General features: G+C 38.7%; 1 protein-coding gene across 3 annotated transcripts; it reads right to left on the reverse strand.

Moving 5' to 3' along the window:
- Positions 1-312: 312 nt before the first annotated feature.
- ARL13A (ADP ribosylation factor like GTPase 13A) lies at positions 313-12189 on the reverse strand. 3 transcript variants are annotated; one of them, XM_060183313.1, is made up of 10 exons: positions 12084-12189; positions 9957-10221; positions 9485-9555; positions 5452-5701; positions 4103-4208; positions 3409-3596; positions 2489-2579; positions 2213-2393; positions 902-988; positions 313-507 (listed from the first exon to the last, which is right to left on the reverse strand). In XM_060183313.1, exons 2-10 carry the CDS (start codon positions 10010-10012, stop codon positions 497-499), a joined length of 1041 nt encoding a protein of 346 aa, XP_060039296.1. In that variant the 5' UTR covers positions 10013-10221; positions 12084-12189; the 3' UTR covers positions 313-496. The 3 variants fall into 3 exon arrangements, with proteins under 3 accessions (XP_060039296.1, XP_060039298.1, XP_060039297.1); XM_060183315.1 differs by having other exon boundaries at positions 313-709; XM_060183314.1 differs by lacking the exon at positions 12084-12189 and having other exon boundaries at positions 9957-10849.
- Positions 12190-14464: the final 2275 nt, after the last annotated feature.

Genomic DNA, 14464 nt, shown 5'->3' on the forward strand with positions numbered 1-14464 from the left:
AAGTTTCAGGCAAGCATAAGTCTCAGTAGAAAAGTTCCAGTTATTTCTTCATCAATCCCCTCACACTCAGGAGCCCTGTGGGAAAATTGTCATTCTAGGTGGATGGGAGGTGGTGCACTCAAGTAAGTGCATATGTCACCATGCACCATGCTTCAGGTTCGAGTCCCTACTCCCTACCTGCAGGGCGGATGATTTGTGAGTGGTGAAGCAGGTTTGCAGGTGTCTGTCTCTCCATCGCCCCCTCCCACTCAATTTCCTCTCTGTCCTGTCAAGTAAAACTTTAAAAAATAGGGAACAAAAGAAGACTTGAAAAATGTTATTCCAAACTGGACCTTTATTTTTAAGGCTCAATCTCAGTTGGTTGCTCCATGGTATGTTCACAGGCATCATCAGATGTATCAAGGGTAACGAAAGTCTTTTCTTCTTTTCCAAGGTTGTCTTCATTCTCAAATGGATGCAACCTAACTTTTCTTGAGCCTCTTGGTGGGTGTAAGATTCATGTGATGGCTAGAATGTAGATGTATAGAAACAATGGGAGTTTTGGGAGGTGTGATGTAAGAGTGGGTGGCATTGTGGGGAACTATAGATATTAGCAAATAAAAAGAAATCGAGTAGTCTGGCTAGTTGTGGAGATGGACCCACTTATGGAGGATTATTAGATGTTATTTTGATTTTCCTCCAGGTGTCTCTTTAGCAACCTGCTAAAGGCCTAATTAGAGAAAGAAAGTAGCCAGTCACTGCAAGCAAATCTAAATGCCAGGTTTTCTCTCCTTCCCAGGCCACCTCAGGTTAGGAAGGTGTTGGCTGCTTTCCAGTGGGTTGTAAACTTCATCCCATAGAGGTCCCCACCCTCTGCCCTGACCCCATACTTGCTCTCACTCTTTAATTAAGGACTACTAACCACAGGGTCCAAAGATTTCTTCACATGGATTTTCTTGTGCCAGCTCTTCAGTTTCCCAGGTATCCATTCTCCTTCTCAACTCAGATTCTGAGATTATAGAAATGAAAGGTTGATTTCAACGTTCAAAAGAGACTTAGGGGTAAGTTCTGCCATCTAGAAAAAAAACCTCTCCTCCATACATACAAGGCAGATCATTCTACTTAACTTTCACCCTAACCTTTTATCCCCAGAACACTGTCTCCTCCTCTGTGGCCATGGTCAAGTTCAGACCTCTCCAGGGTGGCTTGAACAGTCAGACCCCTTAAAGCCGACATTATAATAGGGGACATTATAATATTGACATCCAAGAATCTTGGTAGTTGAGGCCCTAAGGAACACTGAGATGGACTATTAACAACAAGGGACCTTCAAGTTTCCACAGCTTCCCCCCTTTCAATAACTTATATTGGAAAGATGGTTTTATATATATAAAAGAAAATTTCCAGTAAAATAAAAATTCAAGGAAGATCACAGGACAGTTTCCTTCTTAAAATCACCTAGTTCCTCATCCCCTTGAGGAAGCCACTACTAATATTTTGATGATTTTCTTCTGGATGTTTTATGTATACCAATAAATTGTACATGTTATATTATGATTGGCTATTTTCTCTAAAAAATCATATATCACACAGTTGTGAAAAACTTTCTCTCTAGATAGAGATGGAGTGGGAGAGAGAGAAAGAGATAGAGAGAAAGAGAGTGAGAGAGACAGAGAGAGTGAGAGCACGAGAGAGAGAGACTCCACAACACCAAAGCTTCCTTCAATGTGGCTGTGTGGATACATTCTTATTTAGTCATCCTTCACTGTTGAGTATTTGGGTTGTTTTTAAATTTCAGGTGTTCACACAGTGCTATGATTGAACAATCATGAACATCCTTTTTCAGTAGTTGTATAGTTATATTTGGATCCACTTGGAGTAATGGCTTCATTGGCTCCAAGGGTTTACATAATTATAATTTTTTGAACATGTATATATTCAAGACAACTAATATACTTAGAGTAAAGACTGTAGCAGTTTGTATACTCATCATTAGAAACTATAACCTTTAAGATCATGTCCTATAGTCATCCAATGATCTTGTGTTAGCTAGTGCTGACTCATCATACTGGGATACCAGGAACTGGTCACTAAGCACTGTCTCCCTTTACATTTTTCACCATCAGTCACATCTGAGAGAGATTTCAGGCTCCAAATAGGAATGCTGTGAGGCTGTGAGAGGGAAAGCTTGTTTACCTTTCTTTCTGTGAATAACCAACTTATCTAGAATTACCTTCAAAAAGATGACTAACGGCATGTGGGGCTGGGGTCTGCAAGATATTACTCCGACCGTGGTGAACCTCATTGGTATTATGAGTTTGTCGGCGCCCAGAACATTCACCTTCCTCCATGGGCTCATCTAAAGCAAACGTTACTGACATTTTCTTTTTAGGTCTTAATCGTACACCTTCTTTCTGTATAGAAAGAAGATGGAGAATAAAAGTTAGTTGGTAGCCAATTACAGGGACTTGTCCCTGTACAATAAGATTTACCAACAATAGCTTTTTACCTGTAGGATTGACTTTAGGGGTCTAGCTTCCACTGGACATTGTCCTAGATGCTGTCTTTTATCCTTGGACATTCCAAATCTGGTGCAGAAGCTGGGGAAGACAAAAGGAACAAGGTAATTGTAAAAATAAACATACTTTAAATTCTCCAATAGAATGCAGCTATTACCCCCATCACTGTCAAATATCTTTGGACAATGAAAAGGATAACAGAGAGAGAGGACATTAGGTCTTTTATTTGATTTTTTTTTAAGTTTTTATTATCTTTATTTATTTGTTGGGTAGAGACAGCCAGAAATCAAGAGGGGCAGGGGAGATAGAGAGGAAGAGAGACAGAGAGACACTGGCAGCTCTGCTTCACCACTTGTGAAATTTTCCCTGAGCAGGTGGGGACCAGGGGCTGGAACCCGGGTCCTTGTGTATTGTAACTTGTGCACTTAACCAAGTGTGCCACCACTTGGCCCTGATTTGGGTCTTTTACATCTTCAAGTCTTACTCACTTCTTTTCATTTCCTGTTTTATTCCATCTTTTCTTACTATTTAAAGCATCAGAAACTGGAGGCAGAAAATATGAATATTTATAGAATATTTATCCTGAGAATATTGCCAATAAGTTCTTTAAGGACCTCATGCCCTCATTTTCCCCTCCATGTGGCAAACCAGCATGTACAACTTCTATTTTGGAGAAACTTTAATGTCAATAGGTCAATTTAACTATGCAGCTCATCTTATTAACATGACTACTTTTGTTGTGTTGAGGGAAGGAATGTACTTAACAATGTTCATGGCCATTTCCTAAATTCTGTTTGGGCCAACTAGTCTTGAGAAATTTGCTTAACACTGCATAGAATTCAAGCATTTCCCAGAATTCCTTGCTTATGTTAGCAATGGGTTTCTGCATTTGTTCTTATCAGCTTAGTACCTGTCTGATGAGCATCTTTCCCCATATCGTCTGATTCTTTTGGAGAGTGAGATGCTCGAGGTGAATGACTGTTGTCGGGTACAAAGATCTTCATATTTATTCCCAATTGCAATTAAAAGCCAACGCAGACCTTCAATTATGGTCTGCTGGCTTCTCCTTTGAAGGTTTGTGATGGCTGAACAGGGTTCCTGAGACCAAAAAAAAAAAAAAAAATAGAGAAGAGTAACTTCATTCCAGGAACCTAGGACCCTTGAGATCTATAGTTTTACTCATTTTCACCCAAGGAACAGAGATACATATAAGCTCTGCTATGCCTACAGGGCCTTGAGACATACTAGGAGATTCTCAGCTTTCACTCCTGAGAAGGTAGGTGAATGATGCAAAAGCTAAAGTCCTTTAATAAACGGAGGTGGTGTAATACCTTAGATGTGTAACTGTAAATTCCTGAACTTAAGTTTTCTTATTCACAAAGTCAGAATATTAAACTCACAATATTATAGTGAATTTGAAGACTTAATAAAGATATGAAATTGCTAGAAGATTATGTATTGAATATCACCACTGAGTCACCTATCAATGCTGTAGATGTTGTTTGATGGGGAGAAACTCTCCCCCAGACCCAAACTATGGAACTGACTTATGGAACAGACTAAAGGCTGTGGACCCTAAAGGGGAAAGAAGAAGTGATACTTACCACTCGACATAGTAACTTGTTCTCGTTCACTAGCCTTTCCAGGTGTAGATATTCAATAATATTACAGGGCAAGAGGGCACCTTTTTTATCTTGCTTGTTTGCCAGGCTAGAGAAGGGAATAAGTGAGAAAGAAAATGAGAGAGAGGGAGAGAGGGAGAGAGAGGGAGAGAGATAGAGAGAGAGAAGAGAAGAGGAGAGGAGAAGAGAAAAGAAGAGGAGAGAAGAGAAGAGAAGAGAAGAGAAGAGAAGAGAAGAGAAGAGAAGAGAAGAGAAGAGAAGTGGAGGGAAGAGAAGAGAAGAGAAGGAATAAAACATCAAAAGGCCAAAGGCAAGAGAGAGAAAGAGAAAAAAACAATTTTCAGGAGTTGGGCGGTAGTGCACTGGGTTAAGCGCACATGCCACAAAGCGCAAGGACTGGTGTAAGGATCCCAGTTCGAGCCCCCGGTTCCCCACCTGCAGGGGAGTTGCTTCACAAGTGGTGAAGCAGGTCTGCAGGTGTCTATCTTTCGCTTACTCTCTCTGTCCTCCCCTCCTCTCTCCATTTCTTTCTGTCCTATCCAACAACAATGGCTTCAATAACAACAATTATAACTACGACAAGGGCAACAAAAGGGAATAAATAAATAAATATTTTCTAAAAATTCTGACCAACTATTTCATAGTCAGATATACCCAATGAGATGAGAAACTTCTATTCATCTCTGAATGGAGGAAAGGAAAGCACAAATAATTTAAGAGTTAGATAATTTTCAGGCCCTATTATCACTTTATCCACTGTACACCATCGAACTTAAATTGCTTACTGTGATATGAACAGCTTTGGATGTTCCCTCCCAAACTGCAGTCATGCTTGAGTTGGAGGTATTAATGAGCAAGATAGGGAGTATGGGAGGGGTAAGGATTTCCAGAACTTCAGAATCAACCACCCTGGAATAAATACTAATTACAAAGCTCTTGAATCTTCCATGGAAGGAGACATTGGCATTGATTATATTAAATTAGGATCATTTTCTGTCATTGCCTCAGGGTCAGAGACTGAAGCCAGACTAGAGAAGAAAATTCATTGAGGCAGTCTTTAAGAAGAGTTGAGGGATGAGAATGGGAGATACAGATATTATTCTCCATTTCCTTTTGATGCATACTTTCAAAATTACCTTTGCTACAGTTAGACATATGCCAACATGACAGTATGTAGTAGAAAATGGCTCTTAAGAACGGGCCCTAGAGGATTGGGGGTACTCCCACTTCTCTAGCAGGATTTGACAAAGGGATCACCTAGTCCTTCCTCTACTTCACTTCTGAAAGTACAAAATGGAAAGGGGAAAATTGGCACAAAGGCAGAGTCTTACAGTAAGATGGGTTTCCCTGTTATTCTTTTATCAGACAGCAGATGTGTTAATGTAGTCTTTGCTTCCCGCATGCGTCCTAAGTCGCAGGAGTCCAGGACAAAAATAAGCCCATGTGTCTGTGCATAATAATTTGGCCAGCTTTCTCGGCCCTTCTGGTCTCCATTCAGGTCATAGATAGAAACTTCATATTTGTCTAGCAGGAGTGTAGTCAGTCCAGATCTCATGCAATTGTTCAGCCTACTGGGTAGTACTACGCACATGGGAAGAAAGAAGAAGCAACCACAAAGCAGGGGAATATAGTTAGAGCTAATATTTTTTTCAGCAGTAATCTTAACCTTAACTAGAGCTCTGAGGAATCCTAAAACATTCTGCCCTTCTTACATTCACATATTCATCGTCCAGTATTGACTAAAGCCTATGCTGCCATGGGTTGCTGCTCAAGTAGACTGCAGGAAATGGGTTGGTCTATGTGAAAGCTTTATATTATTTTCAAAGTTAGAGCATAACATCTTGCTTAACTTTTTTCTTGTTACCTGAACCCTGACTAATTCCTTCAATAGTGCAGTATATTGTTGGTGAACCCTAGAAGTCATGAGGAGTTGTTATCTAACAGTTTACATTTCTATAATTTCCCCTAATAACCTATAAATTACCTGAGGACAGGTGCAGTGTCTAACTCATTTCTGTATTCCCAGTGGCATGTGTCATACAGAACTGTCTGGAAATCATGTGTTTCAGAGCTACATGGGTGTGGACTGAGAGCCAAAATCAGAATAAGCTGGGGATATTTACCTAGTGGGTTTCTTAACATCTCTATTTTTCAGGCCCTCTCCAGATCAAAATATATGAGCTTTAAACCCTGTGGAAATAGATGAAAAATATTCCCAGTTTATTCTGATTTTGGCTCTTAGTCCTCGCTCTACTCAAGATTACTTGTGGAGGTTTTTCAACCTATTACAATAGCCCTCATTTTTTGAGGGTTTAATCCCATAGATCTGGAATGTGTTTCCAAAAATTTTCAAGGCAATTGTAATGCATAGATGGATTTGAGAGGTACTGTTCTGAGGATCCTCCTTTAGGGAATTTGCCTCTGCTCATGCTTGAATTTCCTTCCCTAAGTAACTAATCCAGGCAAAACAGTAACAATAATGAACAATGTTATCGATAACAATGACCTCTCCTAAAATATTTATAACTAGTATTTACAGATGTCCACACAAGTTACTATTTGTAGATTGGAATTCATTCCTAGAGAAGTATCTGTTCTTGACAGTTATACATGTTTGTAGGAGCAGGAGGTGAGCTATTTCATTTTGGGTGCAGAGAACTCTACTAGATTTGGAGGTCCAGCATGAACAGAGATGGCCTGAAATATTATTCAGAATGAAATATTAGTGACACTTTGCTTCCTAGACATTAAAACGTCTCTCTGAATGAAGTCACAATAATAACCTCACCAGTTTATGAATCACGCCTATATTATTCGCCAAGCACAAGGAAAGTTATGCAATAACAAATCAGGCTCTATCCTCTAGAAATTATAATGGAAGTCAGACACTATTTTCTCACAGACAAAATAACATATGGCTAATTATAGGTGAGTACTTCCCAAAGTTGGCTGGTCATCAGAAATATCAGTGGTTTCTTCAAATATAGATTCCCAGGCTATACCCAGACTCCATGGGACTCCAAGGGTGGGGCTGAGTTGGGGCTCTGAAAACTATTCCCACTGTGACCAGTAATCTTGAGATTTGTTCTAGTTCCTTGATTTGCCTGATGTCTACTTGTCTACTACTTCACCTAGCAAGAGTTAGGAAAGGGTCGGGGAGATAGCATGTTTATGCAAAAGATTTTCATGCCCCAGGCTCCAATGTCTCAGGTTCAGTTCCTAGCACCACCATAAGTTAGAGCTGTGCAGTGTTCTGGTCTTTCTGTATCTTTCTCTCTCACACTAAAATATTAAAAAATAGAAGAGGTAAAGCATCAAGTTTGCTGCCATTAATTTAAAGTGGGAAATTGGGCTGAATCACTAGCTAGAATATGGTACTTGTAGTTGCAACCCTTGAAGGTGAGAAGAGAGATGTTGTAATGAGGCAATATGTAGCCTGAGAATGGTAGAAGGGCGACTTTATTCCACAACTATTTTTGAGTACCTCCTTGAAAGTACTCAAAGTACACATACTAAAGATACAAAGATGAATTGATCCATTCATTCTCAAGGGGTTTACAGTTTAGGGAATGGACTTGCAATGATATTGTGGTAGGTGAATGATGGAGGGAGGCACAGAATAGAGGGGGGAGCTGAGGAAGGAGGTACACTGACCATTAGAAAAAGCTTTCCTAACCTAGATATACACCAGTTTCTGTGAGAGAGAGCTTATGTGCACACGTATCCATAAACTACTGCAAAATATATACCTGAAAGCAGGACTACACTAGAGTTTGCAGTGAGTACCTCCCTAACACTTCCTCTCCACTATTCCAAGCTTGGGATCCATGATTGCTCAACAAATTGTTTGGCTTCATATGTTAACTCTCTTTTCAATCACCAGGTTCCAGATGCCACCAGGATGCTGGCTAGGCTTCCCTGGATTGAAGACCCCACCAATGTGTCCTGGAGCTCAGTTTCCCCAGAGTCACACCCTACTAGGGAAAGAGAGAGGCAGACTGGGGGTATGGACCGACCAGTCAACGCCCATGTTCAGCGGGGAAGCAATTACAGAAGCCAGACCTTCTACCTTCTGCATCCCTCAACGACCCTGGGTCCATGCTCCCAGAGGGATAGAGAATGGGAAAGCTATCAGGGGAGGGGGTGGGTTATGGGGATTGGGTGGTGGGAATTGTGTGGAGTTGTACCCCTCCTACCTTATGCTTTTGTTCACTAATCCTTTCTTAAATAAAAAATTAAAAAAAAAAAAAAAGAAAAAGCTTTCCTAAAGTCAGGCTTAGGGTGCCACTCAATGTATTTGGCTCGGCATGCAGATAATGGAGGGGGTGAAGTGCTAGGTAGTAGAATAGCAACTACCAAAAAAATGTGTGCATGTGAACTAGAGAGGTATGATGACAGATGACTGACAAATTATCTAGTTTGGCCCTTGGGGCAATATGCATGAATTTGGGCATGGGTTTGAACAGGGAAGTAGCACGATAAAACTTTTCCATGGAGTCCTTCCATCAATTGTGTGGACTAGATAGGTGGGGAGCAGAAATCCAGAGATGACTAAAACAGCCATCAGATTGTTTGTGTGATTCAAGATAATATATTTGAGTGTCATGTAGGTTATTGGGAGAGCAGTCAGACAACCTTCTTGCTATACCTTTCTGGGGGTGCCAGATTATATAAAACTCGGTCACATTATCATACCCCTTCTTTGACTTAATAAACATTGATGGAAGGCATCCTATGCCAGTCACTGTGCTGAAATCTTTGGCTAGCAGTTAACTGGGTCTTCACAATAAGAATAATATCTGACTAAAATGCAGTGTAACTGCTTCTTGAAATGTCAAGCAGTTAATGGTATTATTATTCTAGAGATCTGGTGTTAAACTGACGAGTCTCTAAACTGACAGCAATTCTCAAGCTTTTAGCTTCTATATTAACTTCTGAAAGGAGTTTTATGTTATTAAACATCATAATCACACACTAGTTTCTCTTTTCTAGACCAAATTCCACTGTAATTGTGTTCTGCAACTACACAGTATTCCAAAAATGCTGTCCTTCATAATTGACTGCAGTGCTTTGCATAGTTTAAGTTCATTCATGCTGACATTGTGAGAAAACCTCCAATTAGGCACACATAAAGGGAGGTGACAGATATTATATAAATAGACTGGTAACACCTAAGGAGAGGGTGTGTGTGTGTGTGCGCGCGTGTGTGTGTACGTGTGTGTGTGTGTTGAGAAGTGTTTATCTTCGTAAGAGGAAAACTGAGGGTCACCATGTAAAACTAGGTAGAAATTCTAACACTGTTGGTTCATTAGTCCCTAGGGCCCCTGGAAAACCTAAACCAATGACTAATGCTCAGTTCCTTACATCTTTGAAAAGCCTCTACAAGAACAGTTTTGCCAGAGTTGTCCAAGCCGATAATAATGATGGTCACATTTCTGAAATGGAAAATATAAATGAATCAAAGCCTTGTAAGTACTGTTAATTCTTAGACTAAAAAAAGAGTTCTATTTTGCATTAATGTTTGGGGCTCTACCTGAAGAAGTTTCAATGCATGTATCCAAAAAGTTAGTGCTGAGGTGATAGCAGGTGGTATAGTAACCTTTTCCCAAATCCTCCAGGAATGCTTTCCTCCCAGATTTGTTTGCCTTGTAGAATCATTTACCTTTCCCCAATCTTGTCCCTACTGTTGCAAGTAATATTTAACTACACACACACACACACACACACACACACACACACACACACACACACACACACACACACACACATGGAACTACAGACTGATATGTTGGAGAAAAATGTAGACTAGATTCTACAGAAATAACTGCAATCTTACCTTCGTGTCTCTGCTGTTTTTAGCCGAGACCAGCAGGAGCTGAGTAGTCGGAACATGATTTAGCATACTTAAATATTTAGGGAAGCAAGTAAATCAGAAACCAGCCCCATTATTAATACTGATACTCAGTCAGCTTGTGAGTAAAACAGTGCAGATAAAGAGAAATTGTGGAATTGTCAGAAGTTCGTTAGTTCGTTCTATTCAAACTTGTCTATGAAAGGCACAGAAGGAAGGATTGATTATTCTCAAATCCAGAAGCCGATTCCTGAAAAATAGTAGGATTTATTAGAAACAGCCTACTTAGCATCAGATGTGATCTACTGCTACAGCCACAGTTCTCCATGAGAATACCTACATGGGCATTTGCTTCTATTTATGTAACATTGCACTATAACATTATTGAAGTTTCAGGTGTGCATCATTAAAAATCAACATATGTGTATATTCAACTTTGGGGAAAGGGTGCTGAATTGGAGAAGAGCCAGTTTAGACTGTAAGAAAGACTGATTGTAACACTTGTTGTAAGTAATATGTACTAAATAGGATTGATTTTTTTTACTGCTTCTACTTCATAAATGTGAGTGTTGGTGAGATGCTAATAGAGATTACATGTAATTCCTAGATCTGGGAAGGAAACTAGAGCTTATTATAATAGATGCTCCACTCTTAAATATCTCCAGGATACTGCATAAGTTTCTCAGGTAATATCAAATGTTCAACCATATTTGAAAGTGATTGCCTAAATAAAAATAGTAAGGTATACAAACACTTAAAGATTGATCCATGTTGTGATATGTATCAATTGTTTATTTTTCATGGCTGAATAATATTCTATTGTGGGGATATATGACATTTTGTTCCTACTCATTAGATTATGAACATTTAGATTATTATAGACTTTTGGTTATTAGTAATGCTGCCATAAATATTTGTGTGTATTTTTTAGGTTTCTGTGGGAACATGTTTTCAATTATCTTGAATATATAAAGACCAAGAAATGTAATTGTTGGGTCATGAGATATTTCAATTTTGAGGACATGTCAGACTGTCTTCCAAAGTGGCTACAATATTTTACTTTCTACATGGTGCTGAAGGGTTTCAATTTCTCCACATTTTCAACACCTTTCCTTTTGTTTTTAGTCCTCTTTGTCGGTACAAAATGTTATCTAACTATGGTTTTAATTTATTTTCCTAATGACTAAAGCCCAGATCTGGGGTGTGTGTGTCTGGTTAGGTTACAATGGTCTTTGAGTGAGACTCCACTAGGCTTTGCTTTTGCTTAGTAATCTGACTAGCACAGTACATAAGCCAGTATACCAGTGGATAATTTAGCAGGGTTCTGCAGACTCATTGCCATTCCCATTTCCACACAGAGCCTCAGATTTCATAGATTTTCTTAGGGCAAAGCTCATTTCCTATGAAACAATTCAGTTTCTCAGAAGGACCTTCTGAAGAATGACTCTGGATTATGCCAGACAAAAGGGAAACCTTGTTTATGGCCTGTGATAGACAGCCTTATTCCAGCTTTGCTCAAAACTGGTAAGACCTGGAGCATAAAACACAAAAGCCTAATTCTCCTGACTTCTTAATAGTTATCTCCTTTTGAGACAAGACCTATAGCAGCTTTATGTCTATTTCTTTTTTTATTATTATTTCTTCATTGGGGGATTAATAGTTTAGAGTCAACAGTAAAATACAATAGTTTGTACATGTATAACATTTCCAAATAACAATACTACCCCCAGTAGGCCCTCCATTGCCATCATGTTCCAGGACCTGAACCCCCCTCCCTGACTCCAGAGTCTTTTACTTTGGTGCAGTCATCTATTTGTTAATAGATAGAAGGGTTTTTTTTTTGTTGTTGTTATTTAGCTTGATCTCAGACTCTGTATTTAAAAAATAAATAAATAAATAAATAAATAGAAACGGTCAAACTGGCATCACATTCTCAAATAAGAACTTCTCATAAGAAAGGATAAATAACTGGTGAGGCAAATAAACTAGAGATTATTTTCTATTTAATTTCCAGTGCCTCTACTGATTACTTCAATGAAAGAAACCAAATTAAGCCTACTATTTTCAGATTTCTTGTTTGTAGAGTAGAGATAATGATATATTTTGACTTACCATGAGGTGGCTAATTACTCATCTGATTAGAATACGATTCTTTTCAAGTGAAAGATATGTGTTCTGTAGAGTTATAGGAAGTTGTACTGAGCTCTCTGGCTTTCTTTCCAGGTTAATACAGCTCAGCTGCCTTCTCATCAGCGGGTATGGCAATGTCCTAACAATGGTAGCTGAGGTTCTCATATATCCATGGCAACAAATGCTTAGTTCATAATTACTTAACACTACCCTACCTTGTACCAGTATATCTACTTATCAAATGAACTTTTACTTAAAATGACCTTGTAAAAATTTACAGTGTATTAATATGAATTTTACTTTGTGCCAGTACTGATTTAATTATTTTTAAATTTATTTTTAAAATATTTTATTAATGAGAAAGATGGTAAGAGAGGGAGAAAGAACCAGACATCACTCTGGTATATATACTGCTGGGTATTGAACTCAGGACTTCATGCTTGAGAGTCCAATGCTTTATCCACTGCACCATCTTCTGGACTACATATTTAATTATACATATAAATTCATTTAATTATTCTTGTAACATGACAAATATCAGGGATTATCATGACTTTTAAGAGATAAGGTTAAAAAAAAAGGTTATGCAACCTGCTAAAAAATATCCAGCTAGTAAATGGTAAAGCCAGACTTCAAATCTGAATAGTCTGCTTTCTGGGTCTTTATTAGATTGAGGGTCCCACAGGGTGTGCATGTAAGATGACCTTAGGTACCAAAGAAACAGTCTCTGCTCTGGGTCTTTCCATCTCTTCTCATCAAAATGTATATGGTAATTATCATTTTGTAGTGAACTTTTAAAAATAAACTTTATTTTGAATTTTTGAATTTTATTTTCGTATCTATCTATACATATATAGATATATGAGAGGATAGAACAGAGAATTCCCATACAAATTGTACTCAATTTCCCCACTGTTACTAGAATCTTATGCTATTATGGTACATTTGTTACAGTTACAGATCTATTACTAATATATTACTATTAACTCCAATTTATACAGTCACACCTTGGCACTCCTTGACTTTGAAAATCGTTGAATTTGGTTTCAGGGCATTTTGATGAGAAAAAAATGTCTCAGTACTTGACATTTGCTTGGCTCTTCTACTTGCTAAAGCCTTTGAGTCAAGATGCAGCCTCACATCCTGTCTCTCCAGATGAAACAAAGACCAATGTATTAGTCTCACAGTAGCTCACACTCAAAGTAGAACCCCACATATGATGCTATTTCTTTTTTATTTCAAGTTTTTTCTTTATGTCTTATAATCATCTTGAGTTTGAAGAAGTCTAGTGGTGTTACTCAGCAGAAACCACAGTGGGTTAGACAAAAAGAGATAATAGCTAAGTATGAGCATGGTAGCTATCTAGTCTAGCTGCTAAGTAAAATATGCCCAGAATAACCTTCTCTATGCTGGTGAAAATTAAGGAGGCTATTAAAAGGGCCACTGTTGCTGGAGATGTGAAGTCTGTAACTAAGTGAAGATCATAGACATTGGAAAAAGTGGAGAAATTGTACTAATGAAGTATTAATGGGTATTAATGAAGAGACATCACTATGTGATAGTAATTCTGAGGTAATAGTTGTGAGAAAGCTACACAATTGTATGCCAGTTTATTAAAAGATTGTTCTTGGGAGTTGGGCAGTAGCCCAGTGGGTTAAGCACAGGTGGCGCAAAATGCAAGGACCAGGTAAGGATCTCAGTTTGAACCACTGGCTCCCCACTGGCAGGGGAGTCCTTTCACAAGTGATGAAGCAGGTCTGCATGTGTCTTTCTCTCCCCTTCTCTGTCTTCCCCTCTTCTCTCCATTTCTCTCTGTCCTATCCAACAACGGCATCGATAATAACTACAATAAAACAAGGGCAACAAAAGGGAATAAATAATAAATAAATAAATAAATAAATATTTTTAAAAGATTGTTCTGGAAGTAGTCAGAGCAATGAAGTGTTTAAAACTAGTTATGGATGGTTTGATAAACTTAAAGACAGAACTGGCATTTATAATGGGTGAAGAGGCAGCCTGTGGCAACAATGAAGCCTCCAACACTTGTTGTGTTTAAGGACTATGTGTACTCTGAAAGTTTTATTCTTCACTTGCAACAAGACTGGTTTATTTTAGAATAAAATGCCTGACAACCTACATCACTCAAGAGAAGGCATTGCCAGGGCACAACTTTATAAAGGACAGGCTAACTCTGTTGTCAATGTGGAGCCACTAGGTGGAATTTTAAATTAAAACTCTGGTGAGACCTTTCCTAGCTCATAGAACTCCTTAACTCTATTTCAGGTGGTGCACTTCACAAAACCTCAAAACCTAGATATAGACCAGGGCCCATGAGATAGGGCATATGTCCACATATCCATAAG

This window comes from Erinaceus europaeus, chromosome X, assembly GCF_950295315.1.
Source record: "Erinaceus europaeus chromosome X, mEriEur2.1, whole genome shotgun sequence".
Lineage (NCBI taxonomy): Eukaryota > Metazoa > Chordata > Mammalia > Eulipotyphla > Erinaceidae > Erinaceus > Erinaceus europaeus.